The sequence below is a fragment of the Bipolaris oryzae genome (genome assembly GCF_000523455.1).
Source record: "Bipolaris oryzae ATCC 44560 unplaced genomic scaffold scaffold_108, whole genome shotgun sequence".
In the NCBI taxonomy this organism is placed as follows: Eukaryota; Fungi; Ascomycota; class Dothideomycetes; order Pleosporales; family Pleosporaceae; genus Bipolaris; species Bipolaris oryzae.
In genome coordinates, this window is record NW_006911384.1 from 75,085 (window position 1) to 95,115 (window position 20,031).

Below are 20,031 nucleotides of genomic sequence, written 5' to 3' on the forward strand. Positions count from 1 at the left end.
AGGCAAGGAGGGAGCGACATGTGAGCAAAGTATGAGAAAATGATTTTTTTTCTTCTTCTAGAAACAACCTTCAGTACAAATAACAAGTGAGGAATTACGCAAAAAAAAGAACAAGACTTGGGGAAGCATATTCGGAGTAGTTATCAATGGGGAAAATAAACTAATTCTCTTTTTTTTTAAAACTTTCAACTACGGATGGTAATGGTACAACAACCATACACACGCCCCGAGCAGGCGGACGAGAGAAAAAAAAACAGTTACTACAATAAACTTAGCTGCATTGGAAGGAAACGAGCGACGGGTTTTGCGCAGATATACCCTCAACGAGCACTTCGTTGTGGAATTTGGGTATATACAAACATTAGAAACAACAAAGTTATCAAAAAAAAAGAGAGTGAACGGATGGCCCAGCCAGCCTTCCATCATCCCCCCATCCCGAGACCATCTCGTTCCTTCCCTCTCTCTCTTAATACATCCCAAATAAAATCGTATCCACCACCTAATATTGTTCCAAAAAACCCTTGACCTATATATATAGACAAAGCTATCCTTGTTTGCTTTGGTTGAACTAAAGACTGTTTTTTTCCAGCTAGCACGCAAACGCTTCAGCAATAAAAAAGTAGCGGTAAGCACTACAAGAAGCCAAAAAAGAAAACAAGAAATGCCGAGTATTGAAAAGCCGACGGCAGGGCAAGCGAAGATACGCAAATGGTCGTTTCCCGGTACACTACCAATTAGAAACACCACCAACACCATGCTACCAAAAAACATATTTAAGCTGTAGACGCAAATGAACAATTTACTAAGGAAGTATCAAACCGCAGGTGCGATACAGTCTAGTTATCGCTCGCATTGTTCGGCTTCTGCAAGGCATTCTTTGCTTTGGGTGTCGGATCTGGATCTGGACTAGCCGCTTCCTTTTGTGCCTTTGGCGTTTCCATGACAAACTCCTCGACGTCATCGCCGGGTTGTTCGGGAAAGATGACGGGCGGTGTGAGCAATGAAGGTGCAGACCCGGATGTGGGAAGGTTACCTTCATATTCCTCTGCTGCCCGGTCCTCTGTGATCATGGGAGGCGGGGACGAAGGCAACGTCGAATCTGGCTGACCAGGGTCTTCGACGGAAATGACACTGCCTCTGCTGTTTGTGCGCATCATTTCAATCCCGAGCTTCGAAGTGGATTTTGGTCGCGACTTTGGGCTCCGAGTACGGATAGGAGTGTGGCCCAATTCGTCGTCCTCGTCGTCACCAGACTCTGCCGATTCATGCTTTCGCGTTTCGAGTATACGGCGCTTTGCACCCACTTGCTCCGTCGATCTCTGACGGCGGATCGTTGCCTCCTCGAGAGAAGGTTGTGTGGAGTCCCCGTGGGGTAGGTCAGGTGGACCGCGACGATTGGAGGGTGCATTCTTGGTATCTGCATTAGCGGCATCATCCCCAATTGCCAGACCACCTATAGCTCGCGCCATGTCTCGCTCGCGCCAATCGTCTGCGTTGTGGATTCTGACAGGTATGTCCTCGCCTGCACGACTGTCGTTGTCACCGAAGAAGCTAGAGCTAATCGAGTCTTCACGGCTAGAGTCTCGGTAGCTGGCAGAGGGTACAGCCGGGAAGCCTGACGAATGCGAAGAGGGGCTATCCTCCTGGCGCGAGGACTCTTGACGGAGGCCAGAAGCAGGCATGATCGACGGGAATGATTGACTTGGCGTCCATCCTGGCGGGGGCGCTTTCCATTGACACAACCTGCTTAGTGTGTCGGTGAGCTTAGCAACCGTGGGCGGCTTCTCGATGAGGGCGTCGAAGTAGTGTGGTGCTTGAAGTTCCTTGAGATACCCCGTGACGGCAACAATGGGAGTGTGTGTGTTCGCGTTCTTTGTATCGCGGATCATGCGGGCAACGTCTGCGCCATTGACTTGAGGCAGCCGGAACTCCATCATGATGACATCGAATTTGACTTCTCCCATAGCATAACGAATTGCCTCGGAGCCGTTGGTAACTGTCAAGGTACGACAACGCAGCTTTTCCAGCAGCTTCTCCATGACAAGTCGAGATACTGGATGGTCCTCGCAGATCAAAACGTCCAGTGGCCGGAAGAATGGGCCGTCGCCAAAGCTAATCTGAGACAGCCTACGCGAACTTTGTCTGCGTCGCTGTACGCGGAGAAGAGCTTTGGCACGAGAATCCTCAGTATCCGATGACGACGGTGAGACGTCAAGGACCTGGCTTCTTCGCTTGTAGTGTCCTGGCAGCAAATTGTGCACAATGTCCTCTTCTTGAGATCCAATGGTCTGCGATCGAGCCCGAGGCGAGTCGGCAATCGCGGACCCTGTAAATGTCTGGCGTTGTCCAGCTGCAGCCTTTTCCTGAGAAGTCCCTGTCGATGACGGGGTTTTGGGGAGTTTGATTGGCGAAATGACATCCGGAGACGGCCTGACGCCAGGCTGCAGTGTTGAAGGGTTGCTCGTCGAGTGCGACAATGTAGACGAGCTACTAGATGTCTTTCGTCGGTCATGGTGTTGTCCAGTGCTGAATTGTACAAGCAAGGGTGATGAGGGCTGGGAGCCACGACTAGGAGAGGAATGCGGTCCGCTGACGGAAGGAGACGATGGCCGTCCAGGGGCTCTGTTGGTAGAAAGGGTACGCTTGAGAGAACCAGGCAGCATCGGGCTGTTCTCCAAAGACGGTGAAGGCGATGTAACGTTGGGCGATTGTAGAGGAGGCGATGGCTTGTTCTGCGGGAGCATAGCTTCGGCACGCAGTTTTTGAATCACGTCCTTGTTGGCCTTTTCTAGAACCGGTAGATTCTTGTAGCTGAAGTTGCCAAAATCATCAGCAGCCATGGGCTCGCTCAGCCGCCGTGTCCTGCCCTCTCGAACATGCGCTGGGATATGAAGCGGGATTAGTCCACGCTTCATGGTCGACACGGTCACTTGCGACCGTACTCTAGATAGAGCGTCATGAGGTCGATCAGGGTAGTCGGTACTGGGCGTGCCTGCAGGTGTAGTAGCCTGATCTTCGAACTCTGGATTAAAGTTGGCCATGGCTGCTCCTCTAGAGTCAAAGTATTCTGTGTCTTCTGGGTTCTCAGGTGCAGGAATGAACGAAGCTTCATCGTCTCGTAGCGTGTCCCAGTTGATGTCAGCGAACCAGGGGTGGCTTCTGATCTCCTCACCACCACTGGCGAACTTTTCGTCCTTATTTGCACCTAATCGCTCCGTCGGATCCGAACACATGAGCCGATTCATCAGGTCTTTTGCCTCGTCTGAAATATCATAGAGCTCATCATCGTCCGCTGGCCAGTCAATCTTTCGCGCAAGGATGTTCTGGAACACCTCGTCTGGGGTATCGGCATGGAAAGGCGGGTACCCGTAGAGCGATTCGAACAAGATGCACCCTAGGGACCACCAATCGCTGACTTCATCTTGGCCATTACCCGCAATAGTCTCTGGAGCCAGATAGTCAGGAGTGCCAACGAACCGCCGATCGCTGTCTTCGGGGTCAAATAAGGTCATGGGCGGAGGTGGCATTGTAGAGGTTGGGCCAAGCACGCTGTTCTGAGCCAATCCGCTATGGCTCATTGAGACGGGTACTGAGTACGGATCAGGCGACCCGTCGTCACTAAGTGCTTCCTCTTCTATGGGCGATCTTCCGCGAGGGTGACTGAATGAGTCGTCGACTATTGAAAAACGGCGAAACATGGCTTGCAGTGCATCACTGTCTTGACTATCGCTCCGAGTCCCAGAAGGCCGCCTGGACCGTTCACGGCTTTGCTGGGAAGTCTCTCGGTTCAGGCTAAAGTATGATGGCTGACCGATATCACCGGTAAGCGCGGGTGTCATGGCCGGTGTTTGCGAAGGCGAGTGGTTAAGATCAAACGACGCAGACCGTGATGACCCCACAGATGTTGCACGGTGAAAGGGGCCTGTCTTCAGCAGATCAGGTGCCGGTTCCACTGATTTCAGGGCACGCTTTTGACGGCCAATCATGCCCATACGTGACAAACCAAAGTCAGTCAGCTTCAGATGACCTTTGCCGTCGATGAGAAGATTGTCAGGCTTCAAGTCACGGTGAACAATGCTACGGCTGTGCAAATGCTCTACCCCCAGAACAACCTCAGCCAAGTATTTCTTGGCCCAATCCTCAGGCAGAGCTCCAAGAACTTTGATCAGCGAAGCGCAATCGCCACCATTCAGGTATTCCATGACCAGATATAGATAGTCTTTGCTGGAAAAGGTCCAGTACAGCTTTGCAACAAAGTCACTCTCGCCTTGCCACATCATAATGGCACGCTCAGCTTTGACATTGGTGACTTGATTCTTTGCAACCATGTCGGCCTTTTTCAGGACCTTGATGGCATAATACTCGCCAGTGGACTTTTTCTTTGCGAGGTAAACGCTGCCAAAGGCGCCCTTGCTGATTGGCTTAATGATTTCAAAATCTTTGATCGACGGGGGAACTGCCCGTGGCTGTGGCTGGGTGGAGGCAATGAGGCGAGGGGAAATTGGCCTTGGGCCGTCTGAGCCAGCAGTAGACGACTGTCTGCGATGATGTTGTATAGTGTGCATCATGGCTGGCGACGAAAACTCGGTTGTCTGCAGGACGGGTGAGGTGATTGGTGAGTGGATGCCTTCAACACCACTGGGAAGGCGTGGCTTGGTTGTCCGAAGAGGTGAAGAAGGCGGGGGCACCATGGAGCGAGCTGGCGATTGTTGTCGACTGGACATGACACTCGGCAGTATCAAGCTCTTGCGCTTGCGCTCTCGTGAGCTAGCTACTCTACCTAAGCCAACATCGGAGGTTGCGGGCGAGTCGGCTCGACGTGGACCAGAGAGTACAGACGAACGCATGCTGGTATCACTCTCGGCACCAGTGTCACTTTCAAAATGCATGGACTGGCGCTTGTTGTGTGTTGCTATGCTGATGGCACCAACGTGTGATCGTGGTGTTTGGCATCCTCCCCTTGGACTGCTAGATCTATTGGAGCCAGCCACCGAAGACTCGCGGCGTCCCACTCGTGCTGGCAACGAGGCATCCGATGTGCTGCGCAGGGCATGCGCCATTGAAGAAGGGGGATCAAATGAACATGGAAATATCCCCTCTTCACCAGGTGCTATGTCGGTAGCCGTATCTGTGTCATTTGTATCTGACTGTACTTCTTCCTGTCGCTCATCCTCGGACGAGCTGTCTTCGCCTGCAGCGATACGGGCAGCTTTCAGAATGGCGGCTTCAATGCACTCCTGAACCAGAATATCAAATTCGATACGCAACCGCTCAGAGTACTCGAGAACACGTCGGTGACGTGTGACGGCGTCAACCTTTGCTCTTGCAAGTTTACTAGTGTCTTCACACAACAGCTTGAGACCCTCGGTATGGTCAGCTGAGCCAGTGGTGGGCGACTGCCATTGAAGAACTTGTGATATGCGATTCTCAGATTGCGGTGATTGGGTGCGAATCTCTGCGACCGACTGGCCGCGGGTATTGTCCTTGACCGCTGGTGTGTTGATCTCAAGAGCGGTGTCGCACAAGTCGAGGACTAGCTCTACAATGCGCGCTAAGGGTCTTCGGACGGCAAATGACCGTGCACGATGATGGCCAAACCCTGACGGGCGCTCGGAGCGCTCGCGAGATCGCGAGGGCGGGGATGCTGGAGAGTTGCGGCCAGAGGGAGTGCTAGAAGGGCTGCCCGAAGAGGGAGTGGATGTCGAGTGGATAATGAGGCCCTTGTATTCTGCGGGTTGAAGGGGCTGTACGGAATCTATGGAAGCTGGTCTTGAGCGCTGGCTATGAGACTCGAGAGTGTCGAGGACCTTGACAATGGCGTTGCGGTGTTCTGCAAGAGTCTCCTGGGCCATTTGCACGTCCATTTCTGCGCGGTGCTCCTGGAGACAGAGTTCAGAGTGCTTCTCAAACCACCAAGGGGTAATCTGCCGTTCACAAATGCGGCAGAGGACAGGCAGTGGCGGAGCACAGTTTCCAGGATCGGTAGTACTTTGTTCGGCAAGGCCTGTCAGGTAGTGAGCGAGGACTTCTGCTCCGACGCCAAGGGCCTCGACAAGGACCTCGGGAAGATCAATGGTGACCTCACGAATGACCGAGGGTCTCACCATCCACATGGTCTGCAAGTGTTAGTTAGTAGTTTTTTTTGTGCGAATGTCGTCGTTGTATTCCAGTACGTACGTGGCTCTCGGCTCCAGTTGTTCGATCGTAGACCATGATGCCCTGGGCTTCTACGTTGAGGAACTGTTCCTCGTCGTCGGGCACATTGGTTGGCGAGCGCGGCGTAGACTCTTGGCCTTGGGCAACAGAGTGCTTGGGCCGTCGTTGGCGCAGAATAGAATGGGGGCCTAGTTGGATGGTGAAACGGGCAATGTGGCTCCTCGAATCGTCCTTTCTGACGGACTCGATTGCCTCTGCGAAGCCGTCGGCGCCGGAGCATATCAAATCAAGCACCGGCTTGCCCGTGACTTGGGCGGGCAGAGTGCCGATGACATCGGTCCACGAGGGGCTGACGTAGCGGATCTTGCCCTCGAGATCCAGGTCCATGATGATATTCAGACTGTGCTCGGCAGCCTCCTTGAGGTCTGCACGCTCATTGCGCATGTCCTGGCTCACGGTCCTCTCCATGCCATGTCGATGGCCAGGCGAGGTGGTGGCCTCATGCTTGAGTGCCGTGACGGCGGGGGGAGCTAGCGTCGTGGGTTTCTTGTCGTCAGCCATTGGTTGCTGTTGGGAGTTACGGATGCCGTGGGTGCGGCTCTGGTTGCTCGGACCCGAGGTCGGGAGGAAGAGGGGGATGGGCGCGCGTGCCCGAGGGCGTATTGGTGATTTGCTATGAAGAGAAGGCTCCCAAGACCATGTTGGAGGGCTCGGAAAGGGAGCGGGAGGGCTTCGGGCTTGGAGTATAGGAGGCGTGGGCCGGCTTTGTGGTGCAGTGCGGTGCTGACTGCAACGAGGACGAGTCTAGAGCAGCTGCATTGCGGAGCCAGACGGAGGGTTGGACAGTGCAATGGGGACCGAGTAGCGGTGGCAGCAGGTGATTTGACGGCAGCGGAGGCAGTGGGAGGCAAGGGAGGAGGCAGTGGTGATGTAGCAGAGAGCGGCGGGTGGGTATTATTTTTTGGGGCGTGCTTTGGGGGGGTGGATTGGCGGATGTGGTGGGTGGAGAGACAGAGAGGGGCAGAGGGTGGATGTATCAGCCGGCAGCACGAGCGTGTTAGAGCGACAGGAGGAGGAGGAGAAGGTGAGGTAAGTGGACGCAGCAACGGAGTGGACGCAGCAACGGCGGGCGTGGTGCAGCAGCGTGGTCGGGCAAGCGAGGGGTGGGTGATGGAGACCGGCGAGGGATGGAACGAGGGCAGGTCGTGGGTGGGCAGCGCTATCCAGCTGGCAAAAGTCGCCAGGCCGCACGCGTCGAGTGAAAGTCACACGGAAAAGCGCCGTGCAGGGCGGAGGCTAGCAGCCGGCGGGTGCAGATGATGCTGCTTACCCTTTGGCGCACGGCGCGCCCTCTGCGCCCCCCGACGCTGCTCAACGCTGCACCATCCCGGCTACCAAAATAATATAGCACAACGGCACGCCAGTGAGGGAGGAGCGACTGGGCCGAATGCTCGTCGGAGCTTGTATGTTTACTTTACCATACAAACATGCCTCGACACTAAGTACTTACTTACTTGGATACGGCATAATACACACGATACATGTCATATCGGCAAGGATAGTAATGCCGTCGCTGCCAAGTGAAGGTGTGTGTGTGTGTGCTTATGGCTATTGTTGTTGCTGCTGCTGCTGCTGCTGCTACCACCGCCTCCTTCACCACAGCCACTGCCACTCACTGCTACTGCTGCATCTTGATCCATGCCACCACCACCGACCGACCAGACCGCCTCCCCGCCGCATGCTCCCGGCAACATCTGGCTCAACTGCATGGCTCTCCCTGCGCTTCCTGCTGTTGTTTTTGGCGCCGTTGTTGATGCTGTTTTTTTTTGTTGGCGCTGGTGCTGGTGCTGCTGGTGCTGTTATTGGTGGTGTTGGTGGTGGTCGTCGTCGTCGTCGTCGTCGGGGTGCTATTGTTGGTGCTCCCCATATAAATAAGTATACATATCCATACTACATGGCACCATAGCCTAGACTTGTCAGCTCACGCCCAGCACACAACCACAGGTGCTTAATACCAAACACCATGGCAACCTGCTAGGCGTTGCACTGCTGCAGTGGGTATTGCCCGGCCATCAACAGCAAGCCCCTCGCCACAACCTTGCAGCGTCGCCTCGGATACAAAGTCTGACCTTGGTGCAACAAGACGCACACGTTGCTATCCGCCCAATCACCGCCCGCCCGCTTGCTCCCTTGCCTCTTCCCCGTCGTGCACCCATGCGGGCCTGGCCCCACTACGTCAGCAACGCCTTGGCCGCGGTCATTTGGGAATCATATACACACAATTCTATTTACTGCCCTCTTATCTACCCACATCTACATGCTACCACGGAGCGACTCTGTCGGCGTCCCTGCTTCTCACCATCATCCTCATCTCGTCTCCCTCCAGTCCCCACTTGCCATGCTCCGCCACCACTAAGCGCAATTTCGCCCCTCTTCCGAGCATTTATCCGTATGCGTACGTGCACTCAGTACTCCAACACGTACAATACTCTACCATACATGTCCAAGTACATCGGTTGTATCGTTGTGCCTACACACGTACAGTATGCAACGCTCCCCCACCACCACAACACTAGCGTCGCGCTAGTGAGAATCGCCACCTGCTCAACGAACCATGCACCCGGCAAACACTCAATTGGACACCAAATCCAAGCTACTCTGCATTCAATGCTACACCACCTGCCTGCCTGTCTGCCTGTCCACTGCCCCGGATCTTCTTCGTCTTCTGCCTACCCCGTCTTCTACTCTACTTACATCTATTCAAAATACACTGCTTCCGGCTCTAGCACCCTCGTCTCCCCTGACAACTCGCTCTCGATGACAACCCGGGGGTCTTCCCTGCTCGCCTCAACCCTCTTGCCCTCAACTTCCTTCTCCTCGTACAACACTTCGACCACTTGGCCCTTATCAATCCCACTGCGCCTATGCCACTGCACCTGTTGACCCCTCTTCGGAACCCGCGTCTTGTCTCCGGCTGCCCCTGTTGGCCCCCCGTCACCTCCCCCTGTATTCTTTGCTTTCTTGTTCGGGCATACCGCGTTTGCTCCCCGCCCACGCTTCTTCCCACCCTCCTCCTCATGCTCACGCGAGCTGCCCTTGGACCTGCGCTCTTCTTGCTGGAACTTTCGGTATTCCTGCTCATTGCTTTCCATATATTCGGGGTCGTCCCAGTGCGTCGTGCAGTCGCTGACGCTCTTCTTGTTAATCTTGACGTATTCCTTCGCCGAGCTGCACTCCTCGCCTGTGACTGTCTCATGTTTCTCGTCGACTCTTGAGTCGCCTCCTCGCTTCTTGTGTTCCGATGCCATCATCTGCCCCTACAATTGCATGGCATTAGTCAAACGCCCGCTTCTTGCGCATATCGCCTCATACCTTTGTAGCCGGCCGCTGACTTGGCGCGCGTCCCTCGACCCCTCCTTGAACTTCCCCCTTGTGTGGCTCGCGGACCTTCAGATCCCTATACTTGTCGTCCGTCTTTGAAGGCATACTGACTGCGTAACTTCGAATCGTGAGGAGTAGCGGGACTGCTGTGGGCTGACAAACGTGGTAGACCTTTTCTAGCAATTGCCTGCTGCGAGGCAAGATACGATGCATCTTAAGCAATAAACCCGACGGACAGACGCAATTATCTATTCAATTCCAAATCCCCTTCCACTGACGTATTCGTCCCGGCACAAACAAACACTCTTTTCCTTTTTCTTCACGCCAGCCACCTCATATCAAGTACATCATCAAAAGCCTCCCCCCCACCAACTCGCGACGCGCCCAGATCTCCTCACGACCGTGGTACCACCAGCGTTTCTACCCTTCACAAGCGTACCGCAATGACATCAATGATATTTCAGCGTGATCCACTTTTGGTTGGCGTAATAGCACGGTCATTGTGCTTCGATCGTACTAACGCCAATCGGTGTAGACCTCACGGTCTAGCCGCTGATCCACCCGATGATAAAGTTCCCCCTTCTGCTCTGCCGCTATGCATTCTGTGCAGATATGCATGCCATGAGTCTGCACCGCGATACCCTAGGCCCATTAGCTCTTTCAGCTGCAGCCCGAGACGTTTACACTCAAGTATGATACTAGTCGTCGAGATTGGTCTGGGCTCCCTAGATGCATGTCAGACTGAAAGTGCTCGTGAGAAGCGCGTCGCTCTCTTTGCTAGATCAAGGACCAGGACAGCTCGGGTAAGGGATCCATCGAATTATCGAGCCTGCAAGTCGACGTCTTACTTTCACATAAGATTGCTACTCCACTAGTGGGCTATGAAATCAACAGGCTTACGGGCCTCATGGAATACTAAATCCTATTATTCTTGTTTGACGTCAAATTGTCACTGAATGATTTTTACGAGATGTTTGTGATTACAAAGGGGCCAAGTTGAAATATGACAGACCGCCAACAATCCATGCGAATGAGCTGCTGATGACTTGTACGTAACGTCATTTCTCCAATCCTGCAGCTAGCAGATTGTAATACTGTTTGTCCCGCTAACAGAAATAACCCCCTTGTGTGTAGCTATACCATTCAGACAGAGCTCAGCGACCAACATATCAATCATGACAACCCTCTATGCCTATGTATTACGTGCAAGGGAATTACGGCTTTATCGAACTATCAGTACCGTCTGACCCGAGCTGTTATACAGTGCTCTTACCAAGAGGACACCCGTCCAGCATATAACAAAAGCCTGCAGACCATACCATGCATATTCCAACACCCTATGGTCCCACGACTGGAACTCATGATTTCCTTCCAACTTTTTAAAAAGTGGAAACGTGGTAAAGGCATGAACTGGGGCGGCACAGAACAAGACTGCTTCCTTGAAAAGTTGTTCTGATCTTGCTCCTACTGTGAAGCAGCGTAGAGAAGGAGAAATGTGGAGAATTTCGCCTTAAAAGTAGGATATTACGTCCACCCCTTACAGCATTGCTGCCCGGAACGAGGCATGGAAATTTTGGACAAGAGACAGTGCAGGAGGTGATGAGGGGATGAAGAGAGGGCTTGGGTGGACAGAGGAAAGTAGTTGTGTAGGTCTAGATGATTTAGAATTTCAATTTAGTAACGTGGTTCAGTACGCGAAAACACATTGTCTCTTTTTGTTGGTTTGATTATACTTACACTACATTTCGTAGGCCGGCAGTGTTCTTGGCGGTTGTGAGTATCCGGGACGCAGAGCATTATACATCCACTCAGTAGGACTATCAACATCACTAAATATTGATTCTAGTTCTACTACACTCTCGGTTTAGACACGAGTGTACAGTACAGTACGGTTCATAGCGATATGTCTTCTTCTATCGCAACTGCAATTCAGACAAGTACATCACCATACTTTCATGTCTTCCCAGATCAGAATACAGATATCAACCATTAAGTTACAATAACTACCAATGTTTCATGCTCTTTTCAAGGTGCATAGTATCATGGAAAGAAAGATCAAGCATTAACTTCAGTATTCTAATCTGAGTCCTCCTCGGATTTCCAGCGCGGTGCAGCAATATTTCCAAAACATATCCAAGTTAATCACGTGCATGGAGGCGTGCGGGAGAGCGGGTAGCGGGTGGATACGTACGGGAGCAGGAGCATGGACCATTGGCCGCCAAGATGCGGGGAAAGCTGAGCTCCCCCAACATGGAGCTCATGCAAGGTACACAAAGCTCTTGTACTCTTCTAGCAGCTATCAGCTGATACACTAAACCTCCATCTCTTCTTCAACCCACGCTCGAAGCTCCACATTTGACAGCTTCATCTTATCAACCATGGGTGGAGAATCACATCGTATTATACCAGTGACGGTATCCAACGACTACCCGAAGTTATCCGATGGCCCGGTCGGCAAGCAGATTCATAGCATCTACGAGAGCCGCTTGAGGCAGTTCTTCGATGGTGGCCAGTACAGAGAACAGAGTCTGATAGGGTAAGCCCTCGGAGCTGTAGTGGTCATGGCCACATTCACAGGCCTAGGCATCGTATGCTTATACGTCATATAGCAAGCTCACCGAAGCCGTCGCGTCAGGTCCTGAGTGGATCAAGCTATCCGTCTACTCGCCTCCGGATCTCTCGCGCCCTCTCTTCGATGAGGCGACATCACACGCGTTCCATCCGACAAAGGTCGGCGAATCCTTTGGCCCCAGTTGGTCGACGCACTGGTTCAAGGTCCAGCTCACCCTTCCCGACTACTTCCTGGATAAGGAACATCTCGAGTTCGTCTGGGATGCGAACAACGAGGGCTTGATCTGGACTGAAGACGGACGCACCGTGCATGGCTTAACGGGTGGAGGCGAACGTACACAGTGGATACTGCCCAAGGCGTTTCGAGACGGCAAGGAGCATACCTTCTACATTGAGATGGCCTGTAACGGCATGTTCGGTAACGCACCTGGTGGCGACTCTATCCAACCACCAAAGCCCGACAGGTACTATACCCTCCACACTGCCGAGGTGCAGGCTGTCAATCTAGACGCTAGAGGACTCTACTTTGACTTCTGGGAAATATCAGATGCCGCCCGCGAGTTCCCTTCGGATTCAACCCAAATCCACGATGCCCAGCAGGTCTGTAATCGTATTATGGATACCTTCATTGCTGGCAATGGAAGTCGAGAAAGTATCAAGGCAGCACGCAAGATTGCTGCCGAGTACGTCGGAAAGAATGTCGATTCACACAAAGTATACCAAGGCGACCAAGAAGCTATCGTCCATGGTATTGGGTACTGCCATATCGATACCTGTTGGCTGTGGCCTTTTGATGAGACCAAGCGCAAAGTCAACCGCTCCTGGTCGAACCAGTGTGATCTCATTGACCGGTATCCTGAGTTGCGCTTCTGCTGCTCCCAGGCACAACAGTACAAATGGTTGGAGCAATATTACCCATCCACATTTGATCGTGTCAAGAAGAAGGTCAAGGAGGGTAGCTTCCAGCCGATTGGCGGTAGCTGGGTTGAACACGATACTAACCTACCCGGTGGAGAATCGCTAATCAGGCAGTTTTTGTACGGCCAGCGTTACTTTGAAAGCAAATTTGGCCAGCGTTGTCGCACCTTTTGGCTGCCAGATACCTTTGGGTACTCCTCGCAGCTGCCACAAATCTGCCGCATTTCAGGAATGACTCGCTTCCTGACGCAAAAGCTCAGCTGGAACAATATCAACAACTTTCCTCACACCACTTTCAACTGGGTTTCCCTCGACAACAGCCAGGTCATTTGCCATATGCCGCCTTGTGAAACATACACCTGCGAAGCCAATTTTGGTGACGTCAAACGCAGCGTTACACAGCACAAGTCCCTTGATCAAGACAAGACCTCGTTGCTTGTTTTCGGAAAAGGAGATGGAGGTGGTGGCCCAACATGGCAACACTTGGAGAAGCTGAGGCGATGCCGTGGTATAAGCGATACTACCGGACTGCTGCCTCGCATCAAGCTCGGTGACTCTGCCGACGACTTTTTCGACCGTCTGGAAAAGAAGGTGGCCAATGGCGATGAGTTGGTAACGTGGTATGGCGAGCTATACTTTGAGCTCCACCGTGGAACATACACCACCCAGGCAAACAACAAACGCAACAACAGAAAGTCTGAGATTATGCTAAGAGATATCGAATACCTTGCGACCTTGGCAACGATCAAGAATGGCTTCGGAAAGAAGAGCTCATACAAGTATCCGAAGAAGGAGATTGATGACATGTGGGAGAATGTGCTGTTGTGTCAGTTCCACGATTGTCTGCCTGGAAGTTCGATTGAGATGTGCTATGATGATTCTGACCGTGTAAGTCATTGCCTATAACACTTCCATAAGACATTGCTGATTGGTATAGATTTATGCATCGGTTTTCGCTACCGGAGAAAAACTGCTTTCTGACGCGCTGGCTGAGCTGGGCTTTGGCGACCAGACCACCTGGAACGAAAACACCAAGCTCATGGCCATCAATACCCTGCCATGGAATCGCTGTGAGGTTATCAAACTTCCTGCTGAGGCACGCCAGTCTGTGTATGGTCGAGAAGAGACCAGATATGGCCTCGCCTACAGCAAGGGATCGGACAAGGGCTTTGGAGCCTTGGAAATTGCTCCCATGGCTTCCCGTATCCCCCCATCCAAAGCATTCATTGAAGAAATTCGCCCCAACGTCTACCAGATGCGTAACTCCCAGTTCGAGGTAGAGGTAACAGATGGCGCTATTACCTCACTCTTCGATATCCAAGCTAAGCGTGAGCTCATTCCAAAGGGCGCCAAAGCCGGCCAGCTTGTCATCTTTGACGACAAGCCACTCTACTGGCAAGCTTGGGATGTGGAAGTCTATCATTTGAAGTCACGCCAGGAGCTCAAGCCCAGCAAAGTCACCATCACAGAGAATAGCATGCACCGTGTGAGCCTGGAAGTCGAAACCAAGATCTCAGAAAAGTCATGGATCAAAACAACATTATCCTTACCGGCCGCGGGTGCCGCCCCATCAGCCATTGAATTCGACGCCGAAATCGAATGGCACGAGACGATGAAGTTCCTCAAGGTAGAATTCCCCGTCGACATTGTCAACACCGAAGCCAGCTACGAAACGCAATTCGGCATCGTGCGCCGACCCACCCACTACAACACATCCTGGGACATGGCCAAATTCGAAGTCTGCTGCCACAAATGGGCCGACCTCTCCGAAGCCACCTACGGCGTCTCCATCCTCAACGACAACAAATACGGCTTTGCAACCGCAGGCAACGTAATGCGTCTCTCGCTCCTCCGCGCCGCCAAAGCCCCCGACGCACACGCAGACATGGGCAACCACAAGACGCGCTACGCCATCTTCCCCCACGAGGGCCCGCTGGACCACCGCACCATTCGCAAAGCCTTTGAATTCAACAACCCACTCAAGATCGTGGGTACTACTTACGACAAGCACGACTCCAGCCTCCTCAACCCCTTCCACATCTACAACGCTCCAAACCTCGTCCTCGATACTATTAAGCGCGGTGAAGACGACGAAGATGTATCCAGGGGCGAGTTGCCGGTTAAAAAGGGTCATGGCGTTATTCTTCGCATTTACGATGCGCTTGGTGGGAAGAGCAAAGGTGTGCTGACGTGGGGCAATTTGAATGTGACAAAGGTTGTCAAGGTGAATGCGCTCGAGGACGAAGAAGAAAACGAGGGGGCGCTGAGGATTTGTTCGTTGAAGACTGGGGGTCCGGATGAGGCAATGGAGACGGGTGTTGAGATTGAAGTTAGGGCGTTTGAGGTGGCGAGTTATAAGTTGGTGCTTGGGTGAGAGAGAAAGAGAAGGAATTGGTAAGGGGTGGGGAAATGGAGTCTTGGACATGGACGTTTTTTTTTAAGTTTGTGATGCTTAAGATTGACGACGAGTATATGCCCAATGAATACATGTTCTTACGAATGTTTAGTTTGGAGATTGGAAAAAAATATATTGGTCGGGACCAAAAACGCCTAGATGCAATTCATATCTACCATTCCTCTCTCTCTCTCTTTGTTTTGCTCTGTGCCCAAAGTAAAAGAGAAGAATCGTTTCCGCTATCTAACATATGCAACCCACGACACATATGTTTCGAGGAATGATCGACAAAGAGTTGGAAGACAGCAAAGTTTAATGGATACGATCCAACTTAAGTCTGTTCCTCGCAATCTTGTCATCGACATTGTCCGTCTTGCCAGTGATGCGAGTAATGTGCTCATTCTGCTTATCGGCTTCGGTGCCCATTGCGCGACCCAGCTGGTTCAAGCTCTTGGCTGCAATGTGTAGTTGATCTGTTTCACATTTCATGTTAGCAACTTTTACTCTCATCATACGCGTAGATGTAAAGGAAATCGTGGGAACACGTACCCAAGTTGTTCTCAATCTCATTCTCCATTTCGTCGTCTTCAGAGTCGGGCTCCATCTGGTATTTTGATCGTTGGGCAAGCGAGGCCTTGTTGCCTCCTATTCCAGCACCAGCACCTTGGATTCCGCGCTGTGCTTGGTTTGCACGTGCAGCTGATTCCCAGGCAGCCTTGTTTGATGCCTCGCGCACCTCGCGGTCGCGGGTGTGTTGGTCCATGGCTCGTTGCATTTCCTTCTCGCGCTTCGAGTTACCGGTGAAGGGGTTGGGTACGACGGAGAACATGCTTGCGTTGATTCCTACAATAAATCAGTATTGATGTTGAGGAAGTTCAGCCTGGACCAGGTACTTACGGGCCAGCTCCTTAGTCTGTCCTGAAGCCCTATCACTCTGGATAGAGGCAAGATCGAGATTGCGTTCGGTGCTACGATGATGTTAGGTGTTATACAAGAATATGTTTGGTGTTGCCGTACTTGTGGATGCGCTCTCCTTGTGCTGCCATGGTGGACAGAGTTCCTCGACCAGTCTCCAACGCCTGTTCAGCCAGACGTAGAGCATTTCTTGTGCTAGAAACATCCTGCTGCTTGATAAACTTGATCTCTTGTTTGGTGGCATTGATGTCTTCCTATAGTATTCAAGGCACAAGGTCAGCGCACGTGTTGCGAATGAATGATTCTGGGAGACTGACCTCTTCCTGCTCTTCTGCCGTCAACTGGCGGTCCTCGTAGGCGCCGTAGCCGCCAGGGGTAGAGCCATAGCCTCCAGCTGCAGCAGCACCACCACCGTATCCGCCGCTCTGGCTGTCGCCATAAGCACCGCTCTGTCCATAACCGCCTGATTGTTGCTGTGGGCGTCCTTGTTGTCGTTGGGCGGCATTGCCGAAAAGCTCGTTACGGCCAGCGTCAGTGGCCATGGTATCGTTCGAGGCAGTTCTTCCGAGTCCGCCGTAACCACCGGGGCGCTGGGGTGGACCGCCTCCGTATTGGTCGTTTCCGTATCCTGACTGAGCGCCGTAACTACCTCCTTGAGCACCATAGCCACCAGGTCGTTGTCCATAGGCCTGGCCTGGTCCAGTTACTGCTGGCGTCTTTTCTTGTCGGAAAGAGCTATCCTGGCCGCCAGAGTATGAGGGAGGCGGCTGGGCATAGGGATCGTTTGCTGGAGGAGCGGCATAGGGGTTTTGAGCTGCAGGGCTCTCTTTTCCCTTGCGGCTGCCGAAAAGGGCGGAGCGGTTGCTGTCTTCAGCCTCAGCACCCTTGTCCTTTTTCTTGCCAAACAGGCCCATGATGATATATTAGGATGCGGATACGTTTATTTCAAAGACGAGAGTATTGGTTGAAAGTGTAAGGACGGTGTTTGTGCGTGCGAGGTGGAGGCTGGATCGAGGATGGGTGTTGGGTTGCTGTAGGGGTGAATGGATCGGGAAAGGCAGCTAGTTAATTGTGGGGGTGCGTCTTATCGATTGCGCCAACAGCAGGTGTCGCGCTATAAGGTGACGACGGGATAGCAAGGCGTTGCAATTGAGAAATAAGGGTCGGTATTGACTGTATGTGTGTATATATACACAGGCCGCACGGGAGATGAGGGGTGTTTGAGCGACGGTAGGCCGGGGCGTCTGGTGTTTCAATCCATTCAAGCGCCCAGAAGCTGACGCTACCTAGAAGGCGGAGTTCAGGTACGCCACCGCTCTGGTTGTGGCAGTGTACGCGGACATTCGCGGGCCACGCCGATCACGCGATGACGATGCTTGCTCCTTGGTAAACACTTGAGAACATTCTGCCTTTGAATTGCCAACGCAGACGAACACGACTGGGAGCCTCGCGGTTTACGCTTGCATTTGGGAGGGTTGGGCTGCCTGGGCCCATAACTTTCTGGTCCCTGCATATTGCTGCGCCCACCCTGGTCGTGCCACTCACGCAAGGCCCCAGTGGGCATGCACATTCAGACCGAAAACAAAGCAGACATGCGCTCAAAAATAGAGCAAGAGAAGAGCCAATCGCGAATCAATAGTATATGTTATCTCCTTCATCGGGGTATCTAAATGCTACTTCTTGTCGCAACCATCTTCTACTACACATAACACGGCCTTTGTTTCGTCGCCCGTCATCGCCTAACGCCCAATGCCCAACCAGAACGTCTGCTAGACCGTCCATACTGCGCTATCTTCTTCGTGCATCCCCTCACCGTCGGACGATGGTAGCTCTTCGTGCTCCTCTTTTGTCCTGATTTCATTTCCTGTGACCACGGGAAAAGACGTCAGAACCCGGCTGATATCACCCCACCACACTTCGCCAAATCTACGATACCAATCCACAGTAATCCGGAGGCCTTCGTCAAAGCTCGTCTTCGGCTGCCATCCCAGTGCAGCGAGTTTTGAGCCATCTGTTGCATACCGCTGGTCGTTGAAGGGGCGATCCTCGGTATACTGAATCCATTGTATTAATTCGCTTTTCGTATCTCGCGGGATGCCGAAGTTATCGAGGAGACGATAACAGATCTCCGTATTCGATATCTCGTCCTTGGAAGCAATGTTGTAAATTTGCCCAATATCACCCTTGTGCAAAATGGTATCTAGAGCATCCACAATATCTCCTGCATAAAGATAACGCCTCGTTGGTGAGCCGTCGCCGTGGAGGAGGAGCTTTCGCTTTCGTTGGAGGAGCATGATGAATTTGGGTATAATTTCTGCATTGCCATCAGACCTGCGCGTCATTTTCGTAATGGAAACATGACCTACTCTCGGGAAATTGATGTGGCCCGTATACATTATTCGCCCGGACCGTAATTAGCGGTAGCTTGAAGCTGCTACGGTATGCGCTGACCATCATCTCCGCCGCCGCTTTGCTGGCCGAGTACGGATTTGTGGGTGCCAATATGCTTGCTTCGCCCAGGTCCGCTGCGCCAATGGGTACATCGCCATATACTTCATCTGTCGAGATGTGTATAAACTTGTTGACACCATGTTCCCTCGCTCTCTCAAGTAACACATGTGTTCCATAAACATTTGTGTGCGTGAACTCGTACGAGTTGCCAAAGCTGAGGTCAACATGGGATTGCGCCGCAAAGTGGACAATGGTATCGATTTTGTGCCTACGGAGCACACGCTTTACAGTAGCGGGTGACGTGATGTCGCCTTGTTCGAATGTAAAGTTTGGTCGGCCATCGAGAATGCGCGTGTTGTTGAGCGTTGCGCAGTAATCCAATCTATCCAAGGAAACCACATTGTAGTGGGGGTACGTGAGGACTAGATGGCGTACAAACCAGCAGGCTCTATGCACACATATCAGTCATGCGCTCGCGACAGGTTCGAAAAGACGCACAGGTCGCGCTTCCAGTGGTTTCAATGCGACGTACATGAAGCCGGCGCCACCAGTGATCAATATATTCTTCGCATCTGGGAGTGGCTCAAAGTTGGTGCTACCCGTAAATACTGGAGCTTGTGTCCAGAGCTTCTCTTTGACATAACTCCTTGGGTTAAGCACCGTCGAACTCCGGCGGCCTATCGCCAGTGGCAATGTCAGTGCTTGGCCTGGACTGTGTGTCGTGCATTGCATTGCATAGCGCAGGTGGATACTTACGCTTCGTGCCATGGGTGCCATTTGGGACGTCGCATACTTCACTAGATATCTCTAAAGCACTCATACTGGCAGCGACTGTTGATGCAGTCGTGCAGGAAGGATACGAGGTTTACGAGGCATGCTGAGCAACGTCTGAACCCGAAATTGTTATTGCGCAAGCGCGCCAGGCCATCCACGTCGCATCAACAAAGATCGACGCTAGCCTGAAGCAGACGCGTAGCCGGAAGGATGCCTCACGTCATCAAGTCAAGCACTGTGTGAGTAGAGTGAAGGTAACGCGTAGCTGCTTTTGGCTCGTTGGTAGGTTGTTCAATATATAGCCCGAATAGACTTAGAGCAGTACCTGAACCTCGCCAGACTATAATGCAGTTCAAATGTCAATAGCGAAGAAACATCTCCCGTGAGCCATCGATTAACCACAGCAACGTACAAGATGGCACCTGATAGTGAGCGAACAAACTATGGTTCCACCAGTGCTTCATGGAAAA

General features: G+C 52.4%; 5 protein-coding genes across 5 annotated transcripts; 1 reads left to right on the top strand and 4 right to left on the bottom strand.

Moving 5' to 3' along the window:
* Positions 1–836: 836 nt before the first annotated feature.
* Positions 837–6,717, bottom strand: COCMIDRAFT_7043 (uncharacterized protein; the record flags this gene model as incomplete). Its single annotated transcript, XM_007691747.1, has 2 exons — positions 837–6,116; positions 6,178–6,717. 2 exons carry the CDS (start codon positions 6,715–6,717, stop codon positions 837–839), a joined length of 5,820 nt encoding a protein of 1,939 aa, XP_007689937.1.
* A 2,195-nt stretch (positions 6,718–8,912) lies between these two features.
* On the bottom strand, positions 8,913–9,642 carry COCMIDRAFT_100551 (uncharacterized protein; the record flags this gene model as incomplete). Its single annotated transcript, XM_007691767.1, has 2 exons — positions 8,913–9,473; positions 9,529–9,642. The coding sequence occupies 2 exons, from the start codon at positions 9,640–9,642 to the stop codon at positions 8,913–8,915; spliced, it is 675 nt and encodes a 224-aa protein (XP_007689957.1).
* Positions 9,643–11,915: 2,273 nt separating this feature from the next.
* COCMIDRAFT_100539 (glycoside hydrolase family 38 protein) lies at positions 11,916–15,400 on the top strand (the record flags this gene model as incomplete). The annotated part of the gene is made up of 3 exons (XM_007691768.1): positions 11,916–12,073; positions 12,147–13,914; positions 13,964–15,400. 3 exons carry the CDS (start codon positions 11,916–11,918, stop codon positions 15,398–15,400), a joined length of 3,363 nt encoding a protein of 1,120 aa, XP_007689958.1.
* Positions 15,401–15,733: 333 nt separating this feature from the next.
* COCMIDRAFT_100604 (uncharacterized protein) lies at positions 15,734–17,250 on the bottom strand (the record flags this gene model as incomplete). The annotated part of the gene is made up of 5 exons (XM_007691769.1): positions 15,734–15,894; positions 15,971–16,264; positions 16,319–16,389; positions 16,439–16,590; positions 16,654–17,250. 5 exons carry the CDS (start codon positions 17,248–17,250, stop codon positions 15,734–15,736), a joined length of 1,275 nt encoding a protein of 424 aa, XP_007689959.1.
* Positions 17,251–18,105: 855 nt separating this feature from the next.
* COCMIDRAFT_100591 (uncharacterized protein) lies at positions 18,106–19,607 on the bottom strand (the record flags this gene model as incomplete). Its single annotated transcript, XM_007691770.1, has 4 exons — positions 18,106–18,650; positions 18,703–19,235; positions 19,320–19,464; positions 19,544–19,607. The coding sequence occupies 4 exons, from the start codon at positions 19,605–19,607 to the stop codon at positions 18,106–18,108; spliced, it is 1,287 nt and encodes a 428-aa protein (XP_007689960.1).
* Between the last annotated feature and the right edge of the window lie 424 nt (positions 19,608–20,031).